Below are 19,834 nucleotides of genomic sequence, written 5' to 3' on the forward strand. Positions count from 1 at the left end.
AGCCCCAAAAGAAATGCAGCATTGCAAGTTGGATCTCGGCACATAGGACACAATGCATTTCAGGAGACTTGATTGACAACAACTTGTTGGATGAAGTAAATGATTTTCAGCTACAATTTTCTTCCCCTCCCTGAAACAGTGATTCATGCTGGCGCACAGCTTCCTTCATTATGACTGTCTTATGGAGAAATTGCTAAACATCATTGTTAAATTGTTTCAAAGGCATTTGTCACAGCGAGACAAAGACACTAATCTTCCCCAGTTTTAAACATTCTTCCATTCTTCCCAGGAGTAACATAGGTCACCCAAGAGGTTGATATTTACATAGCTAGAGTCAAGGTCATCAGCCAGTGCTTGTGAAAAATCAGTCCAACAGATGACTGTACCATCCTTCTGGAAGTATTTTTATTCTATACTTTTTCAAAAATTTGGAGTGTAGAGTTGATTTGGCTTGAATTCTGGTCAGCAAACAATTAACATGCATGCTTTTTCTTCCTAAACCATCATCCAAGATACTAGTCCTTGCAATTTAAAAAAATGCTCCAGCATTGGACATTTTCAATAGTGTAATTGGACAGCATTGCAACTACAGGCCAAAAAAAAAAATCAGCCAAACCTCAAAATCCAATTTTCTTTTTACTGATGGAACAGCAAGGCTTCGCTGCTTCTAATGGGACAAATACTGAGTATCAGCCTGGAACCAGATTTAGTGCAGCATGGGACGAGGGAAGAGTATATAGCTGTTGCAATTGCAACTGAGTAAAGATTTAAGGGGAGGCATCTCTCCAATTTCCCCTTTCGACAAGTGAACATGTTCTACTTCACAAGGAGGGGAGCCAATGATGATAAATGCAAAGCTTCGTAAAACGATATAAGCTAGTGCAAGACTGTGGTGCTGGACATTCTACTTTATAACAAATTATTCCTCTGGACGCTGGCTCAATAGTGCCTGCTATGTGGTATTAAATACACAATTTATAAACAATAACACATCCTTCAAGGGTTAACTTCCAGACTCTCAGTAAAGCAGATAAGAGGGAGAGAGAGACTTACAATTGGTGATGTCTGGAGGTGCATACCCGTCATTCATATACATGCTGGTGGGCTTTGCAACCTTCAAATATACAACTTCTGCTGTGTTTTTCAAAGCAGTCACTGCATCTTCATGGCTAACTTCATCTAGACTAGCTGTGTTGACCTGAAATACACAAGATAGTAAAAAATATTTGTTATCTATTCTTGGAATGTGAGCACCCCAAGGCCAGCGTTTCTCACCCATTCTTTAGTGCCCTTGAGAAGGTGGCGGTGAGCCGCCCCCTTGATCCACTACAGGCCTTGTGGTGTAGCTACACCTGCCCAAAAATAACGAGTACAAATAAAATCCAGAGGTGGATATCTGATGGAACTCACGAGATTCAAACCATCATATGCAGGAAATGTAGTTAAACACTTGACAGTAAAACCAGTTTAATGACATATGCCAATTAAACTGAAGTCAGCTAATATGAGTAATTAATGCCATGTTTGCTTTTAGTGCAGAACAGGTTCTTGCCAACTCGATCAACTGAGCATTAAAATCAGGAAATAAATTTAACACCCTTAATCTGCTGTTTTATTGGAACTCCAAGAAAGATGATTAACAGAATTGAAAAGATCTGAATATACTCAAGTACAGAGGCAGAAAGAGAGTGCAAGGCAGAGAGACAGGCACAGAGTGAGAGCGAGCAAGGCAGGGAGACAGGCACAGAGTGAGAGAGAGCAAGGCAGGGAGACAGGCACAGAGTGAGAGAGTGAGAGACAGAGACAGGCAGACAGAGCGCGAAGCAGAGACACAGGCAGGCCAAGAGCATGAGACAGACAGACAAGCACAGAGCGAGAGCGCGCGAGGCAGAGAGACAAGCACAGAGCGAGAGCGCGCGAGGCAGAGAGACAAGCACGGAGCGAGAGCGCGCGAGGCAGAGAGACAAGCACAGAGCGCGAGGCAGAGAGGCAGACAGAGAGCGCGAGGCAGAGAGGCAGACAGAGAGCGCGAGGCAGAGAGGCAGACAGAGAGCGCGAGGCAGAGAGGCAGACGGAGAGCGCGAGGCAGAGAGGCAGACGGAGAGCGCGAGGCAGAGAGGCAGACGGAGAGCGCGAGGCAGAGAGGCAGACGGAGAGCGCGAGGCAGAGAGGCAGACGGAGAGCGCGAGGCAGAGAGGCAGACGGACAGCGCGAGGCAGAGAGGCAGACGGACAGCGCGAGGCAGAGAGGCAGACGGAGAGCGCGAGGCAGAGAGGCAGACGGAGAGCGCGAGGCAGAGAGGCAGACGGAGAGCGCGAGGCAGAGAGGCAGACGGAGAGCGCGAGGCAGAGAGGCAGACGGAGAGCGCGAGGCAGAGAGGCAGACGGAGAGCGCGAGGCAGAGAGGCAGACGGAGAGCGCGAGGCAGAGAGGCAGACGGAGAGCGCGAGGCAGAGAGGCAGACGGAGAGCGCGAGGCAGAGAGGCAGACGGAGAGCGCGAGGCAGAGAGGCAGACGGAGAGCGCGAGGCAGGGAGGCAGACGGAGAGCGCGAGGCAGAGAGGCAGGCGGAGAGCGCGAGGCAGAGGCGGAGAGCGCGAGGCAGAGAGGCGGAGAGCGCGAGGCAGAGAGGCGGAGAGCGCGAGGCAGAGAGGCGGAGAGCGCGAGGCAGAGAGACGGAGAGCGCGAGGCAGAGAGACGGAGAGCGCGAGGCAGACAGACGGAGAGCGCGAGGCAGACAGACGGAGAGCGCGAGGCAGACAGACGGAGAGCGCGAGGCAGACAGACAGAGAGCGCGAGGCAGACAGACAGAGAGCGCGAGGCAGACAGACAGAGAGCGCGAGGCAGACAGACAGAGAGCGCGAGGCAGACAGACAGAGAGCGCGAGGCAGACAGACAGAGAGCGCGAGGCAGACAGACAGAGCGCGCGAGGCAGACAGACAGAGAGCGCGAGGCAGACAGACAGAGAGCGCGAGGCAGACAGACAGAGAGCGCGAGGCAGACAGACAGAGAGCGCGAGGCAGACAGACAGAGAGCGCGAGGCAGACAGACAGAGAGCGCGAGGCAGACAGACAGGCAGACAGAGAGCGCGAGGCAGACAGAGAGCGCGATGCAGACAGACAGGCAGACAGAGAGCGCGATGCAGACAGACAGGCAGACAGAGAGCGCGACGCAGACAGACAGGCAGACAGAGAGCGCGATGCAGGCAGACAGAGAGCGCGATGCAGGCAGACAGAGCGTGAGGCAGAGAGACAGGCAGACAGAGCGTGAGGCAGAGAGACAGGCAGACAGAGCGCGTGTGCAAGGGAGAGAGGGAGAGAGAGAGAGAGAGAGAGAGAGAGAGGGGAGAGAGAGAGATGGGCAGACAGAGTGCGAAGTAGAGAGAAAGGCAGACAGAGTGCGAGAGGAAAAGGTGAGTGACGGGCAGACACAGAGCACGAGAGAGAGTGTTTCCAAAATTAATGACCGTTCCATAACTGTATGGACAGGCAATCCAATTTCTCCACAATCATCAATGCCAGTTGCTAAGTCAATCCACTTGTTGTTATACTGGATTCATATTGGGAATGTTCAGCATTAAATTCATATGCCAGAAAGGTTAAAAAAGGTTAGATGGGACAGTAGACATCCCACAATAAATTTTCAGGTTTTAAAATGGTTCCATCTGGGTAAAAAAAAAATCACTAGAACCATAGATGCTATCAGCTTCACAAGTACTTCCTACCATGTTGGCGAACTTTCAGAGCTTTAACAAAAATTCTGGTCGCAGAAGTAATTATGTCCTTGGAAAGTGTGGTGCCAAAATTTAGGAGGTGGAAGTTCTGTTGTCTCTAATAGGTTAGTTGTGATGATTAAATTTCAAGAGGAAAGTGGAATGTATCTCAGTAATGGAAATCATCAGAAGTACCAGATCAATCCAATAAAAATCAGCTATCTTATTGCTTCCAGTCTCTCTTGGCATGTCCTTAGCTGGCAACCTTAAATAAATGGGCTAATTATACAATGAAGTTCATATAACACATTGGATTTTTAAAAAAACTTCACTGAAACAACATCACAGCGTAACTTAGGTCACCTGAAGCAGTAAATTGAATGGTCAGAATCCTCATAAATTAGAGGTCTATGCATCTTGAGGGAATAATTGGTTACCATATTTTCCATCACTACAGTACACTGGAAAAGGCTGCAGTGCTATAAATCTCCAGGTAGCAATGACCAAATGCTCAATAAGGTGCTCAATGTGATTCACTGAAATCTTACATCAGCTGAATTTTAACAGTTCAACTAAAATTCTTCTCTAAAAAGCAATTGTAGTTATCCCGACCACGTTCTTCCATGTTTGTGGTTTACAAAATGCTGAGGTGCAACAGTATAATCCATAGAGCGTTTAAATTTAGTCCATCTCACCAAATTCTGCAACAAAGATTTGTCAACTTATTGGCACGAGCATCGAAAAGTACACTTGGAACTTACTGCCAGAATCTTGTCTCCTATCTGTAGCCGGCCATCTTTATGCGCAGCTCCTCCTTCAATAATTTTGGTTACGTAGATGCTGTTATCACCTGGAATGTGCTGGTTTCCAACACCGCCAGCTATACTGAACCCAAGACCTTTTTTTGAAGGAGGGGGAAAAAGAACATATTTAGAAAGACAAGGTCCAATTCATATTTCAATTCAACTAAAATGCTTGGAAGATGGTGTGTGGAGAGGCGGCGGTGTGAAGAAATCTTCTCACAGAGCCACAGGGCATGTGTCAATCGACTTTGACATAGAACTCCGATTCTCGATGCAATCTTCATTCAATGATGTAGTCCATCAATGTAACATTTGCAGTGGAGTAGAAACCAATGGGTTTGCAGATATGTACCATCTGCTCCTCAGCTTTTTTTTTTACGCTCACTGGCACTAATGCCACATTGTGCTTCTGCTAAATACACAGTGTCCTCCAATATGTTCTTAGGGAGTTAAGTGTTTTCTGATGAGGAATGCTGGTATTCCAACAAAGTGCAATATGAAAATTCCAGCATTCCAGTTCCAGCAACCTGTAAAATGGAAGTGCAATTGTGTCAAATCAAAGGTTTTTTGGAAAACAGTACAGGGAGCTAAAAAGGGAATGTGCTGTGTTTTAAGTGGTTTGGCATTGCCAAACAAATGAAAAAAAGGAAATCAGAGTCATAAATAAAAAGTTAGTCCAAAAAACAATTTAGTCCAAGTTCTCCAGGCCTAAAGTTCAGGATATCTGAAGCCAAAGCCCAGAGCTAAAGGGCATGGGATGTAAATCAAAATAGAAAGATCATGACCACTATTTCTTGATGTACGTGAATCCAGGTTTGTTTCATGTAAGTTGAGCAATTCTAAATTACACACTTCGGCTCAGATTCATTTCTTAATAGCAGAAAAACCTTTAGCCACATCATCAGTGATTGAAAGAAGATCACAAGTCATTCCTTTGCTCAATGAACTAACACTACCAGAAAGCATCTGCATACTTTTGATGCCAGCTATGCATAAAACAGAAGTGGCCACGGCAAGGAAATCTGCAACTAACACTAAGAGGTTAAATTGCTCAGCTGGAACCAGTGTAACTGGCAGAGAATCATTCTAATATACAAGATTGTGTTACAAGAACACAAAGTACTGAATCAGGAAACCCAGCTGGCCAACTTTCATTCACCTCTTTCCACAAAATCCAACTCTTCCTTAAACATTTGCACACCATCTGCCTCCAATGGGCTGTCTATTTCACATCAAAAACAGAATTACCTGGAAAAACTCAGCAGGTCTGGCAGCATCGGCGGAGGAGAAAAGAGTTGACGTTTCAAGTCCTCATGACCCTTCAACAGAACTGAGTAATATTAGGAGAGGGGTGAAATATAAGCTGGTTTAAGGTGGGGTTGTAGGGACAAGCAAGCAGTGATAGGAGCAGATAATCAAAAGATGTCACAGACAAAGGAACAAAGAGGTGTTGAAGGTGGTGATATTATCTAACAGAATGTGCTAATTAAGAATGGATGGCAGGACACTCTCCCCCCACCCTAAACCAGCTTATATTTCACCCCTCTCCTCAGAAGGGTCATGAGGACTCAAAACGTCAACTCTTTTCTTCTCTGCCGATGCTGCCAGACCTGCTGAGTTTTTCCAGGTAATTCTGTTTTTGTTTTGGATTTCCAGCATCTGCAGTTTTTTGTTTTTATGTCTATTTCACATATTTATTACCTTTTGCATAAAGTATTTATATTTAAATTTGAAGTGCTCTAAGAGAGAAATATATATCCAAATTCACAGTGGCAGTAAGTTGGGAGACATTGTAAGCTCTGCATGGGAGGAGGAAGTTGAAGGGTCAGGCTAAATGAATGGGCAAAATAACAGCTGATAGAATTCAATGCAATTCAAGTGAGCTGTCCACTTTAGATCTGAGAAAAGAGAAATCAAAATATTTTCTAAATGGTAAGAGAAGCAAAGGAATTTAGGTGTTTATGTGCACAAGTCACTAAAAGCTAGTGCACATGTACAAAATGAGGAAGTGATGTTGCATTGTACAGAGCCTTTGGGTCAGACCCCATCTGGAATGGAGTGATCAGTTTTGGACGCTGAACCCCAGGAAAGAGGTATTAACTATAGAGTACAATTCATGCACCAGAATGATGCCAGGGCTTAAATAGTTCAAGTATGAGGATAAGCTGCATTTATTTGGGTTGCATTCATTTGAATTTTGATGGTTGAGGGGTGATCTAATTGAAGTGCTTAAAGTAATAAAAGAATTTGATAAGTTAATTCATGGTGCAAGCATCCAGAACAAGAGGCTGCAGATGCTGGGTCAATTGAAATGCAAGATTCAGGTTAATACATCTTACTGGTGAAGGGCATCAAGGGATATGGAACAAGAGTGTGTAGATGTCGTTGAGGTTCAGATCACCTATGAAATAACTGAATGGATTACTCCTGTTCCTATGTTTCCATTCTAATCTTGAACACATCCACAAGTTTGAGAGTTTATGGCAATCTCAAACTCATTAGCTGTCACCTTACCTTTCACTTTAAGAATCCTGAATACTTGAGCAAAATCTCCCCCAAGCCTTGTAGCTCAGGAAAACAAACATTGGCTCTCTTCATAATTCAGAGGTTTTGAAGTAGGTATCAGTTTGATTGACTGGCTTGCACAGTCTCCAATGTCTGATTGTCCTTTTGTAGTATGCAACTGGAATTATACACAGCAATTCTCTACATCACAATCTCCTGAACTAACTTGTCATCTCCTTCTAGGTTTTGTACTGCATTACTCTAGCTATGCATCCCATATGCCTGTATGTGGAAGATTTTTGGCGGGGGGAAGGGGGAAAGAGGGTGAAGAGAAAGGCCAGGCTGACGTAAGACAAGAACACTATCATATTTATCTATTTTATAAAGAATCACAATTTTCCCAACTAACATTTGCAATGAAAAGTATGCAAGAACAGTTTTTTATACTTGATATAGAACTTACCTTTTGGCCCTTTAACAAGCTTTATTTCCAAGATCTTTTCTGTGACTGGCTTCCTTCTGCGCACGTATAATCTTACGATCGATCCAGCCTCTTTTAAAGCTTCTACTGCTTTGCTATGAGTTACTTCCCTTACGTCTACATCATTTACCCGAAGGATGCAGTCGTTAACCCTAGGATAAAAAAGTTTTGACATTCAAGCCATCTTCAAACTGGACAGCAGTGCAGTTTTTGTAAAAAAAGAAAGTGCTAAAAAGAAAAGAAGAACTTAATGAAAACCGGCTTCCCTGAAAAAAATTGTCCGATGTTTTGCTTTTGCATCTGCATCCTAGTTTCATGATTTTATTTAATTCCTGTCTCCATTTGCGTTGCTATTTTTATTCTTCCTTATCTCATGCATCAGTGCTGGAGACTGGTATTAGTTCTCTCAGTGCTTCTCAACTTTTTTTGGTTGGAGGCTCCCTTTTCAAATGGATTAATCATCATGGGTCCTCCATCAAAATTAATATATTAAGTGCTGCATTTAGTGTGATTTAATGATGCTTTTAAGATAACGGGTATTTACATAGATATCAGTGAGGCATGCCACTGTAGAGTACATTTTGTCCTTGGTATGATATTCAACAATAAGACTCAAATCATTCTACATAAAAGCCAGTGTTTCTTGTTTTTCAAGGAAAAGTAGACAAAATTGCAAAACGCAGACCCCCAAAACACACGTGAAAATCCCATGTAATTAAAAATAGAACTTGATTTACTTAAGGACCTGGCTCTTTATGGGGTATGTGGAACATTCCTTGTTCCAATCCTACTCCGGCCCCCTCCCACAACTCTTTCTCTGGTACATAGATGATTACTTCGGTGCTGCTTCATGCTCTCGTCTGGACCTGGAAAAATTTATTAATTTTGCTTCCAATTTCCACCCCTCCATCATTTTCACATGGTCCATCTCTGACACTTCCCTTCCCTTCCTTGACCTCTCTGCCTCAATTTCTGGTGATAGACTGTCCACCAATATTCATTACAAGCCTACCGACTCCCACACCTACCTCGACTACAGCTCCTCACACCCTGCTTCCTGTAATGAGTCCATCCCATTCTCTCAGTTCCTTCGCCTCCATCACATCTGTTCTGATGATGCCACTTTCAAAAACAGTTCCTCTGACATGTCCTCTTTCTTCCTTAACCGAGGTTTTCCACCCATGGTGGTTGACAGGACTCTCAACCGTGTCCGGCCCATCTCCCGCGCATCCGCCCTCACACCTTCTTCTCCCTCCCAGAAACATGATAGGGTCCCCCTTGTCCTCACTTATCACCCCACCAGCCTCCACATTCAAAGGATCATCCTCCGCCATTTCCACCAACTCCAGCATGATGCCACCACCAAACACATCTTCCCATCACCCCCCCGGCGGCTTTCCGCAGGGATCGTTCCCTCCGGGACACCCTGGTCCACTCCTCCATCACCCCCCACACCTCAACCCCCTCCCACGGCACCTTCCCATGCAATTGCAGAAGGTGCAACACCTGCCCCTTTACTTCCCCTCTCCTCACCGTCCAAGGGCCCAAACACTCCTTTCAAGTGAAGCAACATTTCACTTACACTTCCTTCAACTTGGTCTACTGCATTCGTTGCTCCCAATGCGGTTTCCTCTACATTGGAGAGACCAAACGCAGACTGGGTGACCGCTTTGCAGAACACCTTCGGTTTGTCCGCAAGCATGACCCAGGCCTCCCTGTCGCTTGCCATTTCAACACTCCACCCTGCTCTCATGCCCACATGTCCATCCTTGGCTCGCTGCATTGTTCCAGTGAAGCTCAACGCAAACTGGAGGAACAGCACCTCATCTTCCGACTAGGCACTTTACAGCCTTCCGGACTGAATATTGAGTTCAACAATTTTAGATCATGAACTCTCTCCTCCATCCCCACCCCCTTTCCGTTTATTCCCCCTCCTTTTTGTTTTTTCCAATAATTTATACAGATTTTTCTTTTCCCACCTATTTCCATTATTTTTAAAATGTATTTCCATCCATTGTTTTATCTCTACCTTTTAGCCTTTTTCGATTCCTTCACGCCACCCCACCCCCACTAGGGCTATCTGTACTGCTTTCTACCCTTAATTAGCACATTCCTTTAGATAATATCACCACCTTCAACACCTCTTTGTCCTTTTGTCTGTGACATATTTTGGTTATCTCCACCTATCACTGGCCCTCTATCCAGCTCTTCTTGTCCCACCCCCCCCCACACCCCCACCCCCCCCACCTCCCTTAAACCAGCTTATATTTCACCCCTTTTCTATTTTTCCTTAGTTCTGTTGAAGAGTCATGCGGACTCGAAACGTTAATTGTGCTCCTCTCCGCAGATGCTGCCAGACCTGCTGAGTTTTTCCAGGTATTTTTGTTTTTGTTTTGGATTTCCAGCATCCGCAGTTTTTTGCTTTTATCTTTGATGTACTGAAGTCTGGTAAATAAGCGGCACTGCAGAGCACTGAGAAACCAGCTGAAGGATGGTCAGAGGCTAGTTTGACAGCTTTGTGTGTCTCCTTGGGCGACAACGCAACGATGCAAGAGGCTATAGGCTCTTAATACTTGCTATATCCACGTGGAGCTTTTAGCCAAAAAAAGCTCAATGTCTTAAGCAGTGACAGGCAGTCTGGAGTGGCTACATGCTGGCAAGACAAGAACAAAGCTTTGACAACCACACCCTTGGCGTTGACCCACTCGTAAAGCCGACTCTGCTCCATAAGCACTTTGATATTTTATGGACCACTCTGTAAAGTCTCTATGGAACCCCAGTGGTCAGTGAATGCCAGCTTTCTTTTGCTTTGTTCATTCTATTCTCTGCTGGACACAATGCAGGGGCAAGTACGTGAGCTAAAAATAATAAGTCATGAGGGAGGGGGAGGGAGAGAGAGGGAGAGGGAGAGAGAAATAGAAATAGAGAGAGAGAGAGAGGGAGAGAAGGAAGAAAAAAAAATAGGCGTTGATAAGAAAGAAAGGAGGAAACAAAGAATAATGAGCCATAAAGAACCAGCACAGCATCTGAATTTCATGTATTGATGTGCCCAAGGGATACTGGAGCAGCTGTTGAAGCTTTAGATTAATTCACAGGAAGCGGTCATCATTTTTCAGGATACCTTTCAGCCAGTTATGATTGCTTTCATCCTGCAGATAATTTCTCACACAAGTCTGCTGCAGGACTTTTACGACACTTACCTACACTGGAGACCAAGTGTGGAAGACTCAGAGGTAAATAAACTCAATAGGAACTGAGAGGAATATCTAGTTCATGGTTCATGTTAATATTTTAGAGGCAATGTTTACAACTGGGAAATTGTTGTGGTGAAGTTAACTAAACTGCTGGTCTTTAGATATTGCCAGAACACCTGAAAGAAAATGGCAGTTCAGAAGGTTACCCATGTTTGTTTAATAGAATCAGAATAGAAGAGATGGAACCATAAAACAGTAGGAGGGCTTACTTAGCTGGAGAATTGGAGACATGATGTCCACACTGCTTGCAAACAAGTGCAGTCCAGAGAGAGTTTTGTTTTGGGAGTTAGAACTAAATTAGTTTAAAAGCATTCAGTGAACCCTGAAAGGCTACATGGTCATGGAGATGGGTGGAGCTTAAGAAGGTGCTCTGATTTTAATTTATCCAAGTGCTGTGCATCAGGGGAAGAAGCTCCATACCAAAAAGGTGCTGCTGTTAGCCAGCTCCAGGCAGTTAGGGCTCAGAGAAGTCCTGGGACATTTGTAGCTCGGTACAGCAAGGAGACTGGAGTTCAGAGAAACCCAGGGGCAGTGTCAGCTTAGTGAAGCCCTGGGAGCCATTTGTAGTTTGGTACTGCCAGGAAACTGGAGTTCAGAGAAACCCAGGTGCAGTGTCAGCTTAGTGAAGCAAGCTAGCAATTTGCGAGAGAGCTGGAAGTGTGCCAGTAATCAGAGGCGGGAGCGCAGCTTTGAGAAACCCATGGAACGCAGTCTCAATGGGAGAGATTGAACCATTGGGAGGTGAGCAATCATTGAAGCCGTCCGAGTCGGAGTGGCTTTTGAGGGAATTCAGAGGCTAGATCTTCGAAAGCGAAGAGTTGAAATGAGATTTTGACACTTTCTGTCGTCACTGATGTCTGGGTCGGTTGCTGAGAATTCCTTGGGATCTGTCTTGATTACATCTGCCATTTAACGTGGAATGTGGTATGTTCGGCCACCATTTGCCTGTCAATTCATATTTACCTTATATTAATTTTGAATGTTAGAATATAAAATAGATATTGTAAATTGTTTTGCTTTTCTGACTTTGTATAGTAAAGTTTATTTTGTTTAAAAGGGTGGAATCTTGTGGCTTTATTTTCCTAGTGGTAACTGGGATTTCAAACTTTGTCTCCTTTAAACAAAAAGTTACTGGTCCCTAACCAGATTATAACAGAATAAATTAACTTGTTAATTAAAAAAACCCTGCAGTATCAGGGAGAAAAACTGGTCTTCACTAGTCATGAAAAATGTTCTAATAGCAAAACAGCAGCCCGTTTTTACTGCATGTCCAATTTTCTTTTCCATTGACCACTGTTGGAAAACCAATTCAACCCAGAGTCCTGTGGGTATGTGGAGATTCCAACAGCCTCAAGTACTCAAACTCTGCATGCGAGCTTCTATATAGTGCTTCAAGTGACTGAATTTTCTGGATTGTGTGAAGCTTCATCACTGGTATTCTAAATAGAATTTTTGTATCAATATATTTTCTTACACCATTATTAAATGTCAAACTTTCATGAATGCTCACATGAAAAGCCATTTTAAATATGCTATATAAAACTATTATACTATCAGTGGCAATGATAGTTCCCCCACTAATGCCAAATATAAAAACAGAATAACTTTGAAAGTGCGTAAAACTAAGCAGATTGCTGCTGATTTCATTTCTTCTTGCTCGTTTGTAAACAGACTCATATCCACAGGCAGTTCATGGCAGAAATAAGCATAATACTGACATTTGCCATTCCAGTTAATTTAGAGTGAAGCAGAACAACTGGGTTAAGATGTGCCAGATATAATCGTAGGAAATCATTCCTAAAGATGAGGAAACATTATGAACATTTTATGCAAAAATGTACCAACTTGTAGTAGAAAGCTATTAAATTTTATTGGAATGATCACATATTGCATCAACTGCAAATTTTCACATGCTGAGTTGTGAACCTAAGCCATGAGATCTAAGAGAGACAATAATAATGTTTTCTCAGGGCGGGAGAGAAAATGTTAGAAAATAAATTTGGGTCACCCTTGCATGAAATTCACTCAGCTGCCTTAAATCACCAGCAAATCACTATCAAGGGATAATGCCCATATTCAACCCAAAACATCCAGATTTTGAGATTAGATCCAATCAGGTAAGCAGGAGCTCAGAGAGGTAGAAGGTGGTGTGAGCAAGGAGCATGTGGTCAAGGCAGGTGCACAATATTCAAACTGTTTATCCGCTGAATTTTATGCAAACCTCAATCAGAGGTCAGAGGCTAGGAATCCTGCAGCGAGTAACTTACCTCCTGACTCAACAAAGCCTGTCCACCATCTACAAGGCACAAGTCAGGAGTACGATGAAATACGCTCCACTTGAGTAAGAAATGAAATTAAATCGATAGCAAGAAATGATGTAGGGTCAGATGATGTAGAATCTGTGTGGGTAGAGTTGAGGAACCGCAAAGGTAAAAAAACCATAATGGGAGTTATGTACAGGCCTCCGAACAGTAGTCAGGATGTGGGGCACAAGATACACCAGGAGATAGAAAAGGCATGTAAGAAAGGCAAGGTTACAGTGATCATGGGGGCTTTCAATATGCAGGTAGATTGGGAAAGTCAGGTTGGTAGTGGATCCCAAGAAAAGGAATTTGTAGAATGTCTACGAGATGGCTTTTTGGAGCAGCTTGTGGTGGAGCCCACCAGGGAACAGGCAATTCTAGATTTAGTGATGTGTAATGAGGCAGATTTGATAAGGGAGCTTAAGGTGAAGGAACCCTTAGGAGGAAGTGACCATAATAAGATAGAATTTACCCTACAATTTGAGAGGAAAAAGCTGGAATCAGATGTAACAGTATTACAGTTGAATAAAGGCAACTACAGAGGCATGAGGGAGGAGCTGGCCAGAATTGACTGGGAGATGCGCCTAGCAGGAAAGACAGTGGAACATCAATGGCAGGAGTTTCTGGGAGTAATTTGGGAGGCACAGCAAAAATTCATCCCAAGGAAGAAGAAGCATACTAAAGGGAGGACAAGGCAACCATGGCCGACAAGGGAAGTCAGGGACAGCAGAAAAGCTAAAGAGAAAGCATACAATGCGGCGAAGAGCAGTGAGAAACCAGGGGATTGGGAAGCCTACAAAGACCAACAGAGGACAACTAAAAAAGAAATAAGGAGGGAGAAGATTAAATATGAGGGTAAACTAGCCAGTAATATAAAAGAAGATTGCAAGATTTTTTTTAGATATATAAAGGGTAAGAGAGGCAAAAGTGGACATTGGGCCGCTGGAAAATGATGCTGGAGAAGTCGTAGTGGGGAACAAAGAAATGGCGGAGGAACTGAATAGGTACTTTGCGTCAGTCTTCACGGTGGAAGACACGAGTAACGTCCCCAAAGTTCAAGAGAGTCAGGGGGCAGAGGTGAGTATGGTGGCCATTACCAAGGAGAAGGTGCTAGGAAAACTGAAAGGTCTGAAGGTGGATAAATCACCTGGACCAGATGGATTACACCCCAGAGTTCTGAAGGAGATAGCTGAAGAGACAGTGGAGGCGTTAGTGGTGATCTTTCAGCAATCACTGGAGACAGGGAGGGTCCCAGAGGACTGGAAAATCAATAATATAACCCCCCTGTTTAAGAAGGGAGTGAGGCAAAAGACGGGAAATTACAGGCTGATTAGCCTGACCTCGGTTGTTGGTAAGATTTTAGAGTCCATTATTAAGGATGAGATTTCAGAATACTTGGAAGTGCATGATAAAATAGGGCAAAGTCAGCATGGTTTCACCCAGGGGAGGTCATGCCTGACAAATCTGTTAGAATTCTTTGAGGAGGTAACGAGTAGGTTAGACAAAGGAGAGCCAATGGATGTTATCTACTTGGACTTCCAGAAGGCCTTTGACAAGGTACCGCACAGGAGGCTGCTCAGTAAGATAACAGCCCATGGTGTTAGAGGCAAGGTACTAGCATAGATAGAAGATTGGCTGTCCGACAGGAGGCAGAGAGTGGGGATAAGGGGGTCCTTCTCAGGATGGCGGCCGGTGACTAGTGGAGTTCCGCAGGGGTCAGTGTTGGGACCACAACTTTTCACTTTATACATTAATGATCTAGATGAAGGAACTGAGGGCATCCTGGTTAAGTTTGCAGATGATACAAAGATAGGTGGAGGGACAGGTAGTATTGAGGAGGCGGGGAGGCTGCAGAAGGATTTGGACAGGTTAGGAGGATGGGCAAAGAAGTGGCAGATGGAATACAATGTGGGGAAGTGTGAGGTCATGCACTTTGGTAGGAAGAATAGAGGCATAGACTATTTTCTAAATGGGGAGAGAATTCAGAAATCTGGAGTGCAAAGGGACTTGGGAGTCCTAGCCCAGGATTCTCTTAAGGTTAACTTGCAGGTTGAGTCAGTAGTTAGGAAGGCAAATGCAATGTTGGCATTTATTTCAAGAGGACTAGAATATAAAAGCAGGGATGTGCTGCTGAGGCTTTATAAGGCTCTGGTCAGACCACATTTAGAATATTGTGAGCAATTTTGGGCCCCGTATCTCAGGAAGGATGTGCTGGCCCTGGAGAGGGTCCAGAGGAGGTTCAAGAGAACGATCCCAGGAATGAAAGGCTTAACAAAAGAGGAACGTTTGAGGACTCGGGTCTATACTCGATGGAGTTTAGAAGGATGAGGGGGGATCTGATTGAAACCTACAGAATACTGAAAGGCCTGGATAGAGTGGATGTGGGGAAGATGTTTCCATTAGTAGGAGAGACTAGGACCCGAGGGCACAGCTTCAGAGTAAAGGGAAGACTTTTTAGAACAGAGATGAGGAGAAACTTCTTTAGCCAGAGAGTAGTGAATCTATGGAATTCATTGCCACAGAAGGCTGTGGAGGCCAGGTCATTGAGTGTATTTAAGACCGAGATAGATAGGTTCTTGATTGGTAAGGGGATCAAAGGTTACAGGGAGAAGGCGGGAGAATGGGGTTGAAAAACCTATCAGCCATGATTGAATGGTGGAGCAGACTCGAAGGGCTGAATGGCCTAATTTCTGCTCCTATGTCTTATGGTCTTGTGGACCTGAGATTCTTAACAGAAGTTAACAGAAGTTGCCTAGATGAGTGCAGCTCCAACAATATTCAAGAAGCTTGACACCATTCAGGGCAAAGCTGACCACTTGATTGACACCCCATCCACAAACGTGAATTCCCTCCACCAGCGACACAGTAGCAGCAGTGTGTACCATCTACAAAAATGCACTTTAGGAACTCACCAAGCCTCCTTAGACAGCACCTTCCAAACCCACAACCACTACTATCTATAAGGACAAGGGCAGCAGGCACATGGGAACACCACCACCTGGAACTTCACCTCCAAGCCACTCACCATCCTGACTTGGAAATATATTGCCGTTCCTTCACTGTCGCTGGGTCAAAATCCTGGAACTCCTTTCCTACAGCACTGTGGGTGTATCTACACCATATGGACTGCAGCAGTTCACGGCAGCTCACCACCTTCTCGAGGGCAATTAGGGATGGGCAATAAATGCTGGCCTAGCCAGCGATGCCCACATCCCATAAATGAATTTAAAAGGATCACCCCTCAATCTCCAATACTCAAAGGAATACAGCCCACCTTCATAATTTAACTCATTAAGCTACAATGGGATTATGGTGAATCTGTGCTGTATTCCTTCCAAAGCTAATAAATCTTTCCTGAGGTATGGTGCTGAAGGCGGAATGTGGCACTCCAGATGATATCTGAGCCAAGCTCTATACAGCTTAAGCATAACTTCGCCAGAACCCACCCCCACCCATCTTTGTATTCCAGGCCTCTTGAGACAAAGATCAACATTCCCATTAGCCTTCTTGCTTTTTGTAATTGCCCACATGGTTTCAGTGATTTGTGTACGTGGACAGCCAAATCTGTTTGCTCCTCCATAGTTCCTTTGCCACCATTTTGAAAATAATGCTATTTCCAGCTATCTTCCATAAAAATGTGAAACAATCTAAAAATGCTTCATCATAGTTCCCTTTAAGAGCCTACTGGCTCCACAATGTCTCCAAGCATAACTGACTTGTCAATCAGGCAAAGCTGGGTTCTGATGTTCAGCCTGACTTGCCACTGACCCCGAGTATTCATTTCAAGAATGAACAGCAATTCCATATTCCTGCCTCAAAAATGACACACAGCTAGACACTATTTTACAATGCCTGCACTCTTGAAAAACAGCAGCAACTCAGGCTTCCCGTGAGCAATGCTGCACACACTCACTCATCCCTCTGGCACCGCTCACAGTCACAGTAAGCCAAATGTTACGACCAAGATAGGAGTAGTGTGCGAATTATCAAGCTCCACTACTCTACAGACCGTACCATTAATTTAGATGTTTAATTTCTTCATCGAAATGGCCAATTGTGTACCTATACTTCTAGCACCCAGAAGAAAAGAGACTCTGACCAGGCTTCTTTCAAAAAAATCACTGATTAATTTATTTTAAAACAAAACTTCTTTTAACAAGTTTCAAGCGCTGGTTAACACAATTATAATCTGGACATATAACGATCTCTCTCTTACTGAAGAATTCCCGCACACAGACAAAGGACAAACAGATAGTGTCTCTCTGCAGGGACGGGCTTTGGAGGGTGGGTGTTATAAAATAAAGATAAAATCTGCAGGGTCTCGACACTGTCGACCTGGAGTTCCCTCGTGTGAGGGTGGGCCGCTGGTCCCGGTGGATGTTTGGAAGTTATCAGCTGGAGCTTTGCGCATCAAAATGCAGGTTAGTTACACTCAGATGAGGGTTCTCTGGCTAAAGGTCGATAGCTACGCACAATTTTAGGTAGAGAGAGAGAGCCAGCTAGGGTAGGCTTCCTTCCTCAGCTTGTTCCCCAACAAGTCTGCTTCCAGGTTTGCAACTTAAATTTTTTTCCTCTCACCCATGTGATTTCCAGCAAGCTACCAACCTTCCTTTTCAGTTTTTTGCCTCCATCAATTAAAGTGATCACAGTTCAAAACAAACAACCAGATCTTCCTCGAGCACCATAAAGGTCAGGTGATTTCTTGGAAGAGGTCTGCTTGCCTTCCTTTAAAAAAATCCCAGCTTCACATCCGAATGTCCAGTTCATGCCATTTGCTTCCATTTTGTAAAAGAAAAATTCAGTCTCCAGAGGTGTGATTCTAACACAGGCAGCTGGCTGTTGTATATGGACACAAGTGCTACATTCAGGCAATGCAGAAAACTTTATCATGCAGCTTTATGTCCTATTGAGGCCACAAACAAAGCTCCTGGTCAATTAGAGTTTAATTACTCTTCATCGAAGATGAAATAAGATTGGAAAGGCTATTTTCAATCTCATGGGCTGCAGAAATTCAGACTCTTGTCCTGAGATGCATTTTATTAATTGAGGAGTTTTGTAAAAAGGAAGCCAGTTATTTAGAATATACCTTTAAAAAAGGTTTTAATAACATGCTGAAGCTAGGATGAACAAGAAATGCACATACCTTTTTAAATTATGCATTCCCTGCTTTTGGTAACCATTATAATTATTCACAATCTCAATTATAACTTTTCTTCAATAATGAACCAATTCTAATGGATATATTTACAGTTTAATTCATGATTAAAATCTGAAGTTTTTTTTTCCCCCAAAAAAGCCAGAGGAACATCTCAACAGCAGCTTCCGAGAAGCTGGGTGCAAGACCATTAACATTGACTCAGTCATGCCTGCTACAAAGACAACGTTTGTTTTACATAAAGTCAACAACAATGCATTAACGGTTGGACTTACCGCAGTCTTCCATCCTGTGCAGCTGCACCTCCTGCAATGATTTTTGTAATGAATATGCTGGGATCATCACCAATGTGCGGATTGTCTGTGCCACCTGCAATGCTGAAGCCCAGGCCAGAATTTCCCTATGTGTAAGTGCATAAACAGAAAATCAGGCATAAAACCCATTTATTGAAAAGAGAAAATAAGTCATTATGAAAATGATTTAGTGGGAATCAGTGAAGATTTCATTTTTGTTGTCAGTGGGTTCTTCTCCAATAAGGAAAGTAGTACACTATATTTTTCAGATACCTTTTTATGGTGATAACTGAGAATTTATAACAAAGTGTTAAAGGATAACACCAACTCAACTAAATCGAGGAGCCATAGTGAAACATTTTGGCACACCAAGGCACTGCTTGGCAGACAGCAGAGTGTGGGTTCACAATCCCTACCGACATTAACCTGATCTTAACCAGGCCCTTAGCTGAGGTGCTGGGAAGAGGTCAGGCGCTTCCTAAAAGGAAAAGTGAAAAAGCCCAACATATATGGATTGATGACAAAATAATTTTGTTACAGATTTGGGAAGAGGTCACTCATATTCCTACCCCCTGCTCCCCAACACCCATGTAAAGAAGTTCAATGAATTTGAGTAATAGATCAGCAAGTGTTAGTTATGCCCAAGACACAACATTTTTTGGAAGGATGAACTTCAAAAAATTAAAAATTGTATTTTTCTTGAATGTTAATTTTAAAAAATGTATCACCTTGTACTTAGAATGCAATTTTCCAATATTAATTGCTTTTCTGATGCTGCACAAAAACCACAGCTGTTTGAATTTGTGCTCTCTTTTCCAAGTTGGCAAGGCTTCACTTAAAAACAATCATGCAGTGTCAAAAAATAACAGTAAAGGCTCACACATCCATTTTTCTTTCAGATTTTTGAATTAAATAATTTGAAAAATATTTTTGCTGCTGGGTGCTACGCGTATAATCATTGACATGGAAACCACAGGTTCCACCAGTACTCAAAACAGTGGAGTGATTTGTGGATTTCTCCTTTGGGTATGAATTGCCCACCTATACCAATTCCCCTGGTGTGCATGCCAGTGAAGAACATAAGAAATTGGAGCTGGATTAGGCCATATGACCCATTGGATCTGCTCCTCCATTCAATAAGATCATGGTTGAACTTCTACATCAATTCCACATTCCTAATAATTCCCAAACCCCTTGATTCTCTCAGTGTCCAAAAATCTATACAGCCCCTTTGCTAAAACAGTATTTTAAGTTACTGCAACAAAATTAAGACTTTTTTTTAAAACAAGCAAATCTAGCTAATTAAGTTCTCCCACAGTAGAAAAATGTT

General features: G+C 43.6%; 1 protein-coding gene across 17 annotated transcripts in view; it reads right to left on the minus strand.

Annotated features, from left to right (window-relative positions):
- LOC144693906 (disks large homolog 1) overlaps positions 1-19,834 on the minus strand; it is a 412,000-nt gene that overhangs the window by 135,848 nt on the left and 256,318 nt on the right. For all 17 annotated transcript variants that reach the window (XM_078564096.1, XM_078564108.1, XM_078564107.1 and 14 more), the window contains 4 exons: positions 18,487-18,611; positions 7,482-7,651; positions 4,472-4,608; positions 1,054-1,198 (listed from right to left, as the gene is read on the minus strand). In XM_078564096.1, the coding sequence (XP_078420222.1) occupies positions 1,054-1,198; positions 4,472-4,608; positions 7,482-7,651; positions 18,487-18,611 (577 nt within the window). The remainder of the gene's footprint in view (positions 1-1,053; positions 1,199-4,471; positions 4,609-7,481; positions 7,652-18,486; positions 18,612-19,834) is intronic.

Source organism: Cetorhinus maximus, chromosome 19, assembly GCF_964194155.1.
Source record: "Cetorhinus maximus chromosome 19, sCetMax3.hap1.1, whole genome shotgun sequence".
Lineage (NCBI taxonomy): Eukaryota > Metazoa > Chordata > Chondrichthyes > Lamniformes > Cetorhinidae > Cetorhinus > Cetorhinus maximus.